The sequence below is a fragment of the Montipora capricornis genome, chromosome 4, assembly GCF_036669925.1.
Source record: "Montipora capricornis isolate CH-2021 chromosome 4, ASM3666992v2, whole genome shotgun sequence".
In the NCBI taxonomy this organism is placed as follows: Eukaryota; Metazoa; Cnidaria; class Anthozoa; order Scleractinia; family Acroporidae; genus Montipora; species Montipora capricornis.
Window position 1 is genome coordinate 27,131,893 of NC_090886.1, and position 15,487 is coordinate 27,147,379.

The following is a 15,487-nucleotide window of genomic DNA, read 5'->3' on the forward strand; positions in this document are numbered from 1 at the left end:
GTACAATAATAATAACATCTGATCTGCTAATTGCCCTTTCTCGCAGTCGGAGACTGAATTACTAAGGGCGCAGCTCAAACGAGGTCGGGCCGAAGGAGCTGTGCTGCCGGCTAGGCGCTCGGCCCCTGAACACGACCCATGTTTGACCTCGGAGCACAGCACCACAGCCTGAGGAATAGGCCGGGAGTCGATTTTGAGGAGGGAGGAAAACCGGAGTACCCGGAGGAAAAACCCTCGGAGTCAGATGACAAAACTCAGCCCACATACGACCCGAGGCCAGAGTTGAGCCTGGGTCACAAAGGGGGGAGGCACGGTTGATGACCACTAAACCACCCTGATTTTGCTAAAAGTGTCGTGTCGAGGGTTTCTATGATTTAGCGCTTTACAGATTCGACAAAATTAAGTTTCCTCCCTCTGAGCTGAGTAAGAGGAAATAAAATACTCACAATATGCAAACGTATCTCCAGGTAGGGAGGGTATTTGTCCATTTCTACTGATTCTTGTGGAGTTTCGTCGTCACCATTGACAGCGAGTCGGCTGTAGACTGACCGAAAGGGTTCGACGAAGCAATAAATCAGGAGTGAGGTTCGGCTGTTCCTCCGCCTGAAATCTGAACCCTACGGTTTTTCGTTCACGTGATCCCAGGTGAAAGCATAGTAGCAATAGGGAGACCCCTGGATGGCTCCCATCTCCGGTCTTTCGTCGTCACTTTATTACACAGGCACGTGGCTTTTTTTTTTCTGTCGTTCAAAGTAGATTTTTCTCTTGAAGGCTTTGTCCTCAATCTCCTCATAGAAAGTAGTACCCAATTAAGTCCTTGTATATTGTTTTCACCGAGTTCGAAATTCTTCCTTCTTTATTAAGCATATGAGTAGTATAGAAATAGAGGGGCTTGGCTCAATTTTAGCTTTATTTCAAGGCCATCTTGCATTAAGTTCTGTTCATTTTTCGATGTCATCTAATTTTTTAGTTCAAATATAATTGGCAACAGAACTTAGTGCAAGATGGCGTTGAAATAAAGCTGAAACAAGGCAAACACCTCTATCTCTATACTACTCATATGCCACTAAGATAAGCTTCTATAGTTCCTCTTCTCCATTTCTTTTAACATGTTCTGAATATAAAAATAGGCCCCAGGAGGTCTCAGGACGAATATGATATCGATTGAAAGTCCAGGCCTCTTGTTTATATTAGGTAGAATAACGGTGAACATCGAGCCGTTGAGTCGTTTCCGCTAGTGAGTACTTTCGTTAAAATGTTTCTTTAACCGAAGTTTTTGCTTGTCAGCTCGGAATTAGAGAATAAAAACCAGCTCCAATTAATTCTCGCTATCTCGTAAATTCTTATGGGCTGAATGAGTGTTGCTCGTGAATGCTTGATTTATAACATGATTAGTTTCCATCCAGATGTAGAAAAGAAACCAAATATGCTGCTTATATATGCAGCAATTTTAGCCGACTATAGCTAGTAACGAGTGGTGTTTATTTTGGCAAATCTTGTGTAGTGGTATATGATACCAGTATATGGTGATATCAACCCGAGTTTGACTCTCCAAGAACAAAGTCTAGGAAAACAAGTGAAGAAGATGCCGTTGAAAGTAGACTGAACATGTTAACAAATAGTTCAATGGTAATTCGATATCAAAGACATCTGTTGTAATTGGTGTGCTCATTCAAACAGGCGGATGATTAATACGATTTTCCCAACTGACACTTGTTTCAATTTTCAACCTGGTTGCTACCAGCACTACCTTCTCAGAGACGGTTATTTTAAACATGTTCTAACTTAGATTGTTGTTTTCAAAATCGTTTCATCCCTATGCAAGGGCAGTTTCAGGATTTTTGTAAGGATGGGTGCACCACTAAGGAATGGATGACTGGTGACGTTTCTTTTCTTTCTTTTTTTTTTGCAGAATAATAATTGTATTAGAAAGCCGCAGGTCATCTCAGGGTTGGGGTGGGGAGTGCGCACCCCTGTACCCTCCCCCTAGATCCACCCCTGCCTATGCCTGCCTCGAAAACAGCTTCTTCAAGTGAACAAACACTTTTCTGTCTTTCTTGTCCTCTTGACACTTACACATCCCCCTCCACTATGATAATGGCAGGTCACCACCTGTTGCGAAATTCGCTAAAATTCATCAAGAAGCTTAAAGGAAGCGGCAATGTGTATTCTTGCAACTACAAATACTCTCAATGGGTTGTTTGTAAATAGCTCAGAAGGTTTTTGACAAAAAACATAGGGGTTGAATATTTTTTAGCCGCCTTAAGGTGGCTCAAACCAGTTTCAACACTTTCAAGAGATCTTGAAAAAACACTTCATATTTTGGATTTAGTTGCCCATATCTGAAAAACGAACTCGGTTTATTGCACAAAAGTGATCAGAAGGCCAAGATAAAACTCCCTGTAAAGTTTTAAAAAAATCTGTGGAGCGGATTCAGAGCTACCTTAAATTTTCAATTATTTAAGGTGGCTCTGAATTCGCTCCACAGAATTTTTATAATCTTTGCAGAAAGCATTATTTTGGCATGCTGATTATATTTCAAAATTAAAAAATGGGGGTCACCGGGTTCGTTTTTGAGATATGAGCAGCTAAAGCCAAAATATGGGGAGTTTTTGCAAGACTCTCCTGATGCCACGGTAACCTTTTTATGACACAAAAATGACCGAATCTTTTTCAGCAATAATTGTTGTGTGTATATGGTACCAAAACATTGCTGTTAAGTGACAAAGTGTTGTAGTGTCAATCATTCTAATAAGAACGTTTCTTCAAGTGTTGAAACTGGTTTGAGCCACCTTAATCTCGGTTCTCATCAATCAGGTACTGCATACCCAGGTCACAATGATAACGTAATGTTTTATTTCAATGTAAACTTAAAGCCCTGGCCAAAGGAGAGCGCGTATTGAGGAGAGTTGAAACTCTTGAGAACTGATGAGAGTGGATGAGTGTGATCGAGAGTTGGCCAAACGAGAGCGAGAGTTTGTCGAGAGTTTCACGGGCAAACAATACAGAGAGAGCCTGGGAACCACCCTGGAAAAACCCTTTCTGACGTAATATGGCGATTAGTCTGCCGGTATATCCAGCCTTGGTATTGTTCTTGGTACCCGAATCCAACGTCAAACTCTCGTGCGCGGCCAAACGAGACAGGTTGAGCAGGTTAGAATTCAGTGAGATCTCTCGAGAGTCGATGAAAGTAGCCGAGAGTGGATGAGAATTCCTAGCCAAATGAGAGCTAGAGTTTTAACTCTAGTCAACTCTCGCTCTCGTTTGGCCAGGGGTATCTGGTTTTGCATCGCGCAACCCTACTGCGCATAATTTCTTGCGTCATTGGCGAGCGAATTAGCTCGCGCACATTGATAAAATCCAAGCTAGGCTGGAAGTGGATTTTAGCTGCGTGCGTGCGTGCGTAACCTACACACGCCGACACACGCCATAAACAAGAAACACGCGTCCGCTGAATGAATCAAATTTGTATCAAAAGTAGCGCGCGCAACACACCGGAAGTGAAAATATGGCTTAAAGTAACGCAAACCGGAAATAAAACCTGAGGAAAAAAAAAATTTATTCTTTATCCCCAAATTTTGCTCGGTGACCTATTTTGTTTTTTTGAATGCATTATTATTCACGATTGCACAAAGGTTTGGAAAAAGTTATCTAGTACAATATTCTGTAAACTATAAAACGACTTTTTCGATGTATCTTAAATTCTACTAGATAACTTTTTGTCATACTATCGAAGAAGTTAAAGAATTTAGGGAGATTTCAAACAAAGAAATAAAAAGGGTAGGTCAGCGTCTTAGTTTTTCAGATAATTTTCAAAAACTGAAATTTAGAGGCTCTTTTTGTGGACCTGGCGTGTTGCCATGGTAAACGATTTAACGTCATAAGTACCCTTAAAGTATTACCCAACAATAGGGTTGCAAAGATATTTATAGTCTGCCTACACTATGAAATATACTTCTTTGGTATCTTTCACCGTTTTACTTACGCCATAGCAACGAAAAACCGTTTCGAGCCTCCTTAATCTGTCAAGGAATGGCTATTTTCTCTTGAACGAGCACGGTGACCCCCTCTATTTAATGGTGTCATGTACTCGTAATAGGTTCACTGAAAACATGGTTTAAGAAGAAAAAAAGTAGAATAATAGAAGTTGTAGTATTTATATAGAAATGACGTGAAAACTGGATTTGGCGCAAGATACTGAGTGTGAGGTGATGATGTCTAACTTTTATTGCGAGATCGCGCAATTTGAAATCACCTTACTGAAAGATTTTAGCCCGGACAAACAAGTAGGCTCAAGTTCAGTAATAGTCAGTAGCTTTTGCTATATAACCACAATTTATCCGGTTGTTCAAGTTTCGAGCGCTTCTCGTGTAGTTGGGTAAAAATCACTTAAAATAAAGGGTATGCAGCACGAAAACAAGCACGGTGACTCCATCTTTTTATTGCATTTTTTGAATGTCCTATGCATGAATATCAATGGTGCCAAGTTTGACAAAAATCTGTCAAGGGAATTACCTTAAGTAGAAATGTTGTTACTTATTTTGTTGTTTCATACCGTCCCAAATTAAATTTCATATGGTAAACAAATGAGCAAATCAGGGAGCAAAAGCAAGGCTTAACCCAAAAGGTCTTCCTAACCAGTCGGCGTTCGAATTTTGAATTTTCCTCCAATCCTGATGTTCTGACTGACTTAAGTGCAGAATACCTGGCCACTCTAAAACACTTTAAAACAATGCGGCAAAGTGTCTACTCTTTACGCGCAAACGCGCAAACTGTGGCTACACGGCTCCGTGGCTAGGTTGCTACATGGGTAAGTTAAGACAATGGCAAAGTTTGCAATCTTTGCCTCATTGGAAAATTCGACATTGTCAAAGCCGGCACATCCACTCCACTAAACAATAGAGGGTTTACGGTTTATATGGCGCATATATCACAAAATCTCGGCGGTTTCTCTAGGATAACAGAGGATGTCAGCTTCTAAAAGTGCCTCTGACAGACGCTATCAGTCCATACTTGATCTCACTTACCCACCCACACAATCCACGCATGTATGTGAAAGGAAGACAGGCCACAACACCGCGGATGTGTGTGGGTTTGATTCTATAACGTCTCACGGTGTTGATTAACAGGGAAGCTTTGAGATGGGGCCTACGCTTTAAAGTCCTTATCCATGAAGACTTGAAAATCTAACCATTTGCGGGAGTAATTACAAAGGCAGCACTTTCTTCTCAGTTATTTTAAGACAATGAGTGTTGGTCCAGCCGGAGTCCGGAGTCGAACTCACGAACCTTCCCCGCATGGCAGCCCGGTGCTCAACCAACCGGTGTGCGGTACCGAAGCTATTTCCACATGCCGCCACGAAGACAACTTTATCCTATAGAACCTTTGATTGTCTGTAAACAATAGCCTTATTTTATAACTTTATCAATCTTTATTATCCAACTGTATTAGTTATTGTACCGAAAACGCACGAAACGAGTACAAATATTCCACGATATTCTACAGTTATTTTGTACACTTAGTTATTGTTCGGTAGAGAACCGGTTTGACTAGTTAAGTTGCTGACGTTACCCCGCTCGCGCAAATCTGCCACACGTTCTCGGTTGTTTACAATTCATTTGCTAAAGATCTAGTGCAAGAAAGACGGATAATTAGCTTATTACATGTTTTGGTGTGTAGTATCTGACTATTTTTACTTGTTGTTTGTATTTTGAATCGCCCTGGCGGGCTCGTCAAAATACAGTACAACTCTTAAAAATACTCAGCGATACTACACACCAAAACATCTAATAAGATATAAATAGTTGTGTCACCCAATAGGCTTCCCTAGTAAGTAGTAATTGGTCTCAATTTAATGCAGTTTGGAAAGATGATTTTTTTTTCAATAATAAAAAAAAATTATTTGAGAAGTGCCATGCTCGGAGCTATTTTAATGTACCGCCAATTCACATGTTCTTCGATTGCTGAGCTTATTGGATTTATGGTTATATGGAATCTAATTTTACATTCAGTTGACGTAGAACCCACATATTGCTATTCATAACACTCGTAATGAAACGTGAGGTTAAAATACCTGGAAGTAACACCCCATAGGTAACTGGGCGTGCAGTAACATTACCGTCTTTGTGTGATATGACGTAGCATGCCAATAAATACCGAATCAGAGCAGAACACTCCTACTTGCTCACTTTTTTCATCGAAGGAGTGGGGAAGGGAACGGCCCACCCACCCGCCCACTCAATTCGCGTGGGTCGTGTAATATCCCCCCCCCCTCTCTCTCTCTCTAAGCCAAGCTGTTCCAACTTGGCTTAGAGTCAATATTTTCTCCATACCTTATTGTCAACTGAGCATGAATGTAATAGAATACAAATTACATTTACAACATGTTGCGAGGTAAATCACATTTTTGGATAACCAGGACAATTTTTGTCGGATAGGATATTGTCTACCCGTGGCTGAGCTTTGGAACTTAGAAAGTGTTTACATGAGAAAACTCGCACCGGCGCGAGTTCCACACCCTGGTGACTTCTTGATAATGCGTTTACATGATGACGAGGTGAATTCGTATCGTGTTTACCTGAAGGGACACCACAAATTGATAAAATACAAACGAGAATTCAAATTACAAATATGTTTTCTCTCAGGAAAAGTACGCATGTGCTACCCGTTCCAGCCCACCGGGAGGCTGATTTCACACCGAAGCGAGTGATCGTTCCTCGTTTACATGATACCGTTGCGAGATTTCGCTTCGGTACGAAACTTTCGCTCCGGTGCAGCAACGGGAGTGAACTCGCGCCGGTGTGAGTCGCCCCAGCATGACTTTTTTCGGTGATATCATGTAAGCAAATACAGAGCTAAGAGAACTCGGAGTGAACTCGCGCCGGTGCGAAAGTCGTCCCGGTATCATTTAAACACCCTCTAAGAAGCTTGAAGTAGGAAATTCTAACACAAATAACACCTATTTTTATTGAATTTCAAACAACCGCCTTCTTCTGACTTGCAGCAGAGCCTGGTCGAAATTTAGAAGGTGCTAGAACTTCTTTGAGATTCTTAGTTCGGCGGTTAGCAAGCAAAACAGACTTAGCCAGACAAATTTCAGTGATTTGAAGTGAAGATCTTAATAAATGAAAGTGCTTCCTTATGATGTTTTGAATATCTGGCAAAATGGGATTATAATCGAGCAGGAGGCGCAGTGGCCTAACGGTTAGTGCGCTGGACTCTGGATCGGGGCGGTCCGGGTTCGAACCCTGGCCTGGGCATTGCGTTGTGTTCTGGAGCAACTGCCTCTCTTCACCCAGGTGTATAAATGGGCACTGGCAATTTATGCCGGGGTAACCCTGCCAGGGGGCTGTAGAAATACTTCTAGACTCTTCATGCTATAGTAACCGGAGATAAGCGCCGGCCTGATGGTTTTTGGTTGACTTTCAACTTTTTGCTTAACAGTTCAAATCTTGGGATTTTAAGGGCCTTATTAAACTGTTCAAATGTCAAATAAATCTGCAGGGTAATTTTGAGACTTTAGATACCCTTTGTATTCTTCACACCTATTTTGCAAGACATCATCGGTTGAACAGTTGCACTTAATTTTCAAGGCTACCCGCCTCAACAAACTAAAATGAGTCCCACTGATTTCGATAAGCCGCTGCTATAGTTATCAATGATAAATGTTCCCACTATCAGCGAAATGTATTACAACATTACTTAACATGTACAGTGTTTCCTCGAGTTATATAAACTTTGGGAGAACGAGAAATGCTGTGGGAGCACGAGCCGCAGGCGAGTGTTTCCACAGATTTTTCGAGTTGAAACTTTCACGAGTGTTTCTATAACTCGATAGAAACACGGAGTAAATGTTTTCTATTTCTTTTAGAAAACAATGCGACGAAAAAAAGGAAAATAACTTGTTAACTCTAATTATCAAAATGTAAATTCTCATTGCTCGCGCCATCACTACGTCAACAGCTCGTGCTAGTTCTGTGTCTCCATCGAGTTATAAGGTGCGGTTACACAGGGCACTTTTACCGTGGTAAATTGCCTTTTTACCACGGGAAACTGTATTTAGTAGTGTGACCGACGCTTCCCGAGGTAAATTTCCCGTGTTAAATATCCATGAATACGTCAAAAAGATCAGTGGAAGCGCCCATGACATTTAACGTGGGAAGTTGGAAGGGTGTTTTGATGCCCGAGGTACAAGAGCCAATCGCTATGCTAATGAAGTTGTGATTAAATTTCCCGCCAATGAATTGCGTGAGATTTCGTTTTACCTCGGTAATCTTCGTAACGTGTGACCCCTAGTTAACGCGGTATACTAAAACCCAAGTGTGAGGCACCGCGGGATAATTTACCATGGGAAATGGCATTTACCATGGTGAGTGTAACCGCATCTATTGAAACACGATTTTTAACCAATAAGCGCGCGTATTTTCTTATGACTGTTTTTTAATATCTATTAGATACACTAAGTTCTGATAAAATTGCTGTTGCTCTTTATACACTATGTGTGAAAATTTCAAAGAAGCAATCGATAGGCGCGCCGTGATTCAACACACATAGTTTACACCGGATTTGCGGGCGAAATGACAAAATCCCGCCCGGTTATTCTGGTCTTTCAAAAGATATCAATTCCCCAAGATCTAGGGACACATTTTGTTCGTGGTTGTGTGACAAAGGACGAGACATCACGCGATATCAATCTCGTTCTGTTTGATTATTTCATGCAATCAATTTTATTACCTAATATTATTTACAGATCTTTTGACAGAAGGCAAGTTTTCGATTATTTATTCATGTTTTCATTCATCCTCCTAAGAACTGGTAAAGTAGATCAACGTTTGTCCTGAGGTTCGACGTTGAAAGCGAAGTTAAATTCCTCCTTGAAATGCAATAGATTTATTGTATTTCAACTAATTTCTTGCTTATTATCCTTGAGGCTTTCGTGTGTAGTCATATTTAAAACAAAAACAAAACAACACTAACTTTTTACGGCTAAAACGTGCGAAATTGAAATTGAAAATTGACCGTGTTTCCGCTGTGCTGGTGAAGCCTTCGATTATCATCATCATTCTCATGAAGGCTATCGATCAGCAAACCAGCATAGGCGAAACGTCAAATTTTCTATTTCACTCAAGTTATTGTTTCCTTTTTTGCTTCTTCCTCGCAGTTATTGAGCAATTATTCAGACAAAGAAGTAAAATCAGTTTCATGATTCAGTTTTATGACAAGCTCCAAAAATAACTTCCACGCAGTTCATTTTCTCTCGAGTGCAACCGCACAAGCAGCAGATTTGTTGAACTGTCTCCTTCATTGCGTTTTTCACTGCTCTCATCTTCCAGCAGTAAAGAACCGGGTTTAAGGAGGAATTAAAGTAAAGCAAAGTTCCCGCATATCTCCACGCAACAAGAAGCCACACACTAGGGCGGCCGGTTCGAAAACGGAGGAGAAGTGTGATTATCGTATACGGCAAGTAGCAAATAATCAAAGCCATCTGCACCCATAAAATAGTGTAAACTGTCTTTCTGTAAAGTGTTGCGTTTAGTTGAACTGCTTGGTTCGCTTGTCTTTGCCATAAAGCACGGGGGCCGAGCTTATCTTTATTTTGGCGCAACACAAGAAAGATTTTTCCGTAAGAGAAAGCTGATATTGCAACACAGGATACTAGCACAACTGACGAATACATATCTCTTATCGAATTGATAAACAGGGACAAAACTGCAAATACAATAGATATAACCCAAAAGATCGCAACAATGACATATGTCCGCTTTAGGGTCATGATTTGTCTATACCTGATCTTTAAAGACAAAGCGCAAAGTCTGTCCACGTTTATTGCAGTCGATGTGAGCAAGGATACAATGCACAAAACATAAGATATCGAAAAACGTACGATGCTGGTGTATCGACAGACGTGAACATATTGTTTAACTTCTGGCATCAATGCAACGGCAGTAAGAGGCTGAGAAATGATACCAACACACAGATCTGTTGCGGCCAAGGTACGAAACAACAGTTTTGACGGTGGGTGAAGCGAGGACACCTTGTTCAGAGCGGCTACAACAATGGCATTTCCAATAAATGCAGTAATAGACATGAAAATGTTAAGAGCTGCAGCCCATCGAAGTTCACCGTGAATTCCTGCTGTGAGCTCTGGTGAACAAAGAAAATCTGTCATTGTTTCCTGATTTTCATCTTTTGAATAGTTGGCCATTCTCCTTTATGTGAAGTGTTTAAACCTGCAGACATACGGCTGAATGATACTTTCGAACGAAAATCTCTATTTTATTTCAGACTTGTCAATCAAATTTGTAGGCATTAACCTTTATCTTAATTAATCTTAATTAATGTTAGTGCTCATTGGCTAAGTACTGCACACCGAGGTCATGATGATAACGTTATGTTCTATTTCAGTGTAAGGTTACGTAGAAATGATGCGACATATAAATCTATTCTTTTAAATGGTCGACAAATAAGGAAATCTGCGACGAAAATCAAGGCTTGACCCAACAAGTCTTCCTTTGGAACTTTCCTTCCCATTAAAGCGAACTGTCATTGTTTTTTTCTTAGCTCGTTGGTTGTTTAGCATCTCATCAAGGCGTTTACGAACGCCTGGCTGTTATTCGAAAAGATTTGGATACATTTAGGCCGAAGACGTATATTGCATCTGTTATATGCATTTCACGCGCTGTCAAGATTCCACTCAGCTTGTTTTGATTGTCTGTCTCCGTTTCAGTCGACTGTGTATTATTACTAAGTAATCACATGATTTCTCCTGTATTTTTTTATAAATAAGCACTTGTAAATTTTTTAGACCACTGGCGATTTTCAGACGCCAATACTGCACCATATGTGCGGGTAGTTGGGAGAAAATCTAATAGCTTTTGCGACATGCTGTCCGGACGAAGGTACAGGAACAGGTAGGTACAGGATGAAGCTACAGCTACAGGAAGATATAGCTGCAGGAAACTGGCTTAGGGAGAGGAAGTGTAATATAATATTAGGGCCTGGTCACATAGAGATCACGATGATAGAGGGCTAATCCAACACACCCCTTTGTAGGCGTAAAGTAAATTATGCATATTTTTTCGATTGATTAATATCTAAGTATAGTGGAGAGCAAAGTGTCTCTATAGCGTTTCAAAATTTCCGTGTAGCATGAAAATTTTACGGGTTCTAATTCTTGCGGATTTTCCGGATGGACACCAATGGGCAAAAAATAATTCCCGCAAACTAAAACGCCGGAAAAAATATTCAGTCAAATGAAAAACTCCACTTTTAATAGACTTGCGCCACTTGTGCGATCTACTGGCTGTTCTTAAACAAAAATATTTTAATGTTCTTATAAAATACATTCAAAAAAGAAATGTTCCAATGTTAAAACATTGGAACATTTCTTTTTTGAGTGTCGTCGCTCTACTGATTTTTGGATTACTATCACTTTAGGTAAACTCTTGACTACTTATGGAGTAGTCGAAAGGATAATCGAATTCCTCTCTTTACACATTTTGAAGATAGTTAAGGATAAATATAACACGGAAAAACGTATCGCCTCTCGAAGCGAAATGGCGAAACGGAAACCATCTGTTAAGTAGCTTGGCTACTTTAATTCGTAAGGGAATGAGTGTTGTGATTTCCTCTCACTTCTTGGACGTTGCTTAGTTGCATATCTGTATATTGGTTAAACTCTTTGCTGACCTTATTGTTAACAAGAAATTATTATATTATTTAATGTAAAGGAAATATTCTCATAGTAAGTATTACGTAACCGAGTTATTGTAAGTTATTGCTGCCACAGTGAGTGAGACTGAAACGAACGAACGAGGCATCTCTCTAATCACAGGCACCCCAAGCTCAGTGTGAGAGAATATAAGGATTTGCATGTGAGGACAACACCTGACACCTGAGAAGATAAGTTTTCGAAAAAAATCCGCCGTGGGCGTCGTCGTTTCGTAAGCTCCCTGTTACCAAACAACGGTCGCCGTGACGTCTTCAAAGTTCGTGAGGATGTTTTTGTAAAACCTTCTATAAAGCGGCTGCTTACCTTCCTCCCTCTGCGAAAACTTTCCGCAATTCGTCCATGAAGAGAGGTTATCATGTGACCAGGTCCAGTCAACCGCGCTTTCGCGGGCTATCCGTTGACACGATCAGCCAGTTATAGAAAATAACGACAAACAAGACAAATAAACGAAGTGTGCAAATTATTTGAAAGTTCAAACAAACAATAGTCTAGCGTTGTTTCGGCAGAAAAAAAGCGTTTTCGAAGTGGTTCCATTGTTTCCGCCGGTTCTGTGGGTTCCAGAGGTTCCGCGATCTACGATTTTACGTTTTAGTAACAGCCATTTGTTGGCAGTCTGGAGCCTGCACTTGTCATACGCTTCACGCAAGGTGAGAATTGGGAAATTCGAAATGCTGTATTTTCGAAACGAGACGTCACGGGACTGAAAACTTGAAAAAATATGCATCTTAAACCTCTTATACAGTAAAAAATCAGAAGATCTTGCGATTTTGATTTTAGAATTTGATGACATCACCGTGGAAAACCATCTTTTCAGAGCAGGAGCTACCAGATACTTTAAAGTCTAAGCTTTGTTGAAATCAAATCAATTCAAATCAGATTTGGAGTGTTTTTATAGTTTGCAGTATATGCCTTGCGTGTTTTTTTATGTTATATAGTATCTCATCTTTCTTTATATCTTTTATGCATGAATGATATCATTCATGCATATGTAATTATATATTGTTATAATGTCAGTAAATTCCCAAAAGCGAATGGGAGAATTTAATAAAGTATGTTACAGTTTCAAATAAACTGAAGAATGACACAGTTTAATTAAAGTATGATATAGTTTTGCTTGCGATAGAGACACCGATATAGGTGGTTTGTAACGAATCTCTAGAGACAGATAACAATGATGTAATAATGTACAACTTGATTGCTGGTAGGCAAACAAAAGGAGCTAATGTCAGATCTTTTGTTTACCTCCACCAACATGAAACGGCGATGATGTCACGTGAAAACCACCATCAGTCGTGGTACTGTCGTCTCTTTTTTCCGGTCTATGATGAGGTGAAAATGTAAATTAACGCCCTTGGCATTGAAATGATTTGCTGTCCTAAACTCTGGCATCGCTTCCGTTCGATTATAGTTATTGTAAGATTTTGACATTTTGACATCTAAATATCTTTATAGCAAATCCACAAACTGAACCGATTTTTCTAGGGTTTCATTTACGTATGTAATGTTTTGGATCGCAATTCAAAACTACTGTAATTGCGATTTTGAGACGCCAATACCGCATTATGATTTATATTATGTTTCTCCCAACTAGCCGGAAAGATGAAAATCGAAACTATAGTTCCTAGCAGTGTCTGAAAAATTTAAAAGTGTTTATCTATAAAGTAAAGTACACGAGAAATCATGTGATTACTTATTACAAAATAAACAAGAATTGAAAGCAAGACAGAAAAATCAAAGAAGCTAAGTGAAGTTTTAACAGCGCCTGCAATGTATAACAGATGCAATATATGTAGTATTCAGCCTAAATGTATCCAGATCTTTTCCAATAATAGCCAAGCGTTCGTAAACGCCTCGATGACATCCGAAAAACACTTGTTGGGTCAAGCCTTGCTCTTCGTCACTGATTTCCTTATTTGTCGACAATATGAAAGAATTGAAAAAGTTGTATTATTTCTGCGTTCGTTTACACTGAAATAGCGGAACATTACGTCATCATTGTGACGAGGGTGTGCACCACTTAGCCAATGAGCAAAAATACTTCCACGAAATTGATTGATGAGTTTGAAATAAATAGGGATTTTTGTTCGAAATGATCATGTAGCCGTATGTCTGCCGGTTTAAAATATTTCAGAGTAAGGAGAATGGCCAACTATTCCAAAGATGAAAATCAGATAACAATGACAGATTTTCTTTGTTCATCAGAGCTCACAGCAGGAATTCACGGTGAACTTCGATGGGCTGCAGCTCTTAACATTTTCCTGTCTATCACTGCATTTATTGGAAATGCCCTCTTCTTAGTTGCTCTTAACAAGATGTCCTCGCTTCACCCACCGACAAAACTGTTGTTTCGAACCTTGGCAATAACGGATCTGTGTGTTGGTATCATTTGTCAGCCTCTTACTGTTGTTGCATTGTTGCCAGAGGTTAAACAACATATTCACGTTTGTCGATATACTAGCACTGTGCGTTTTTTGGTATCTTATGCTTTGTGCATGGTATCCTTGCTCACATCGACGGCAATAAACTTGGACAGACTTTTTGCCTTGTCTTTAAGGAATAGATACAGACAATTTGTGACTCTAAAGCGGACGTATGTTGTTGTAGCTCTCTTTTGGGTTATATCCACTGTATTTACAGTTTTGTCCCTGTTTATTTATTCGATAACAGCTTTGTATTGGGCAGTTGTGCTACTAACCTGTATGGCAATATCAGCTTTCTGCTACGGAAAAATATTTTTTGTGTTGCGCTTTAATCAAAATGAACTTCGTTCACCTGCTTTCTGGCAAAAACTTTACAGAAAGACAGTTTACACTGTATTATGGATACAATTGGCCTTGGTTGTTTGCTACTTACCGTATACTATAATCACGCTTCTCGTGTCTCGTCGATCCGACCACCCCAGTATGTGGCTTCTTCTTATGTGGAGATATGCGGGAACTTTGGTTTACTTTAATTCTTCCTTAAACCCGGTTCTTTACTGTTGGAAGATGAAGGCAGTGAAAAAGGCAATGAAGGAGACAGTTCAACAAATTTACTGCTCGTGCTGTCGCAACCGAGAGAACGACGCGAAAGTTGTCAACTCCAGCCTCCCGCTTGTGATCAAATAATGAAAACTCTATTATTCTATTGTATTTCTTTGTCGTAATAATTACTCAATAAGTGAGACGAACACGCCAGAAAGGAGTTGAAATCAAATATAGATTTGTTGCAGTTCAAACATCGAACCTCACACGTTTGTCTACTTTAGTAGTTCTTTGGAGGCTGAATGACATTTTTCAGATGGGAAGAAAATCAGAAAATAATCTGAAGTTTGCCTTCTGTCACAATTAAGGTTTGTAAATAATGTTAGGCAATTGAACTGATTGCATGAAAGAATCAAACCGAACGTCACGGTTATTGATATCTGGTGATGTCTCCGTGCGTCCTTTGTCATAGCTATAGTTCTTAAGTAGAACTGAAATGATTACTGGTCCTATGTCCTTTGCAAGTACTTTCCAAACTATGTCCTTTGATGTTGGGTAACTGAGAACTGAAAGACCGGAGTTCCGAAGACCGTGCGATCCGATTGCTTTCAAAAGCTGGTGGGATTTTCATTTCGCCTGCAAAGCCGGCGTAAACTATCTGTGGTGAATCACGGTGCGCCTATCGATTACTTCTTTGAAGTTTTTTTTCACATATGCATTGAGGGTTTATTTTGCCGGTACGTATCAGAGGTCTAGAGCCGTGTTAGGTGTCCAGGGGTTTGTGGGATTTAGG

The 15,487-nt window shown here is 40.0% G+C and overlaps 2 protein-coding genes across 2 annotated transcripts; one reads left to right on the forward strand and one right to left on the reverse strand.

The window, feature by feature from the left end:
- Window positions 1-9,199: 9,199 nt before the first annotated feature.
- On the reverse strand, window positions 9,200-10,204 carry LOC138046427 (adenosine receptor A3-like). Its single transcript, XM_068893064.1, has one exon. It carries the CDS (start codon window positions 10,202-10,204, stop codon window positions 9,200-9,202), a length of 1,005 nt encoding a protein of 334 aa, XP_068749165.1.
- Window positions 10,205-13,872: 3,668 nt separating this feature from the next.
- Window positions 13,873-14,838, forward strand: LOC138046428 (adenosine receptor A3-like). The gene has a single exon (XM_068893065.1). The coding sequence runs from the start codon at window positions 13,873-13,875 to the stop codon at window positions 14,836-14,838; it is 966 nt and encodes a 321-aa protein (XP_068749166.1).
- Window positions 14,839-15,487: the final 649 nt, after the last annotated feature.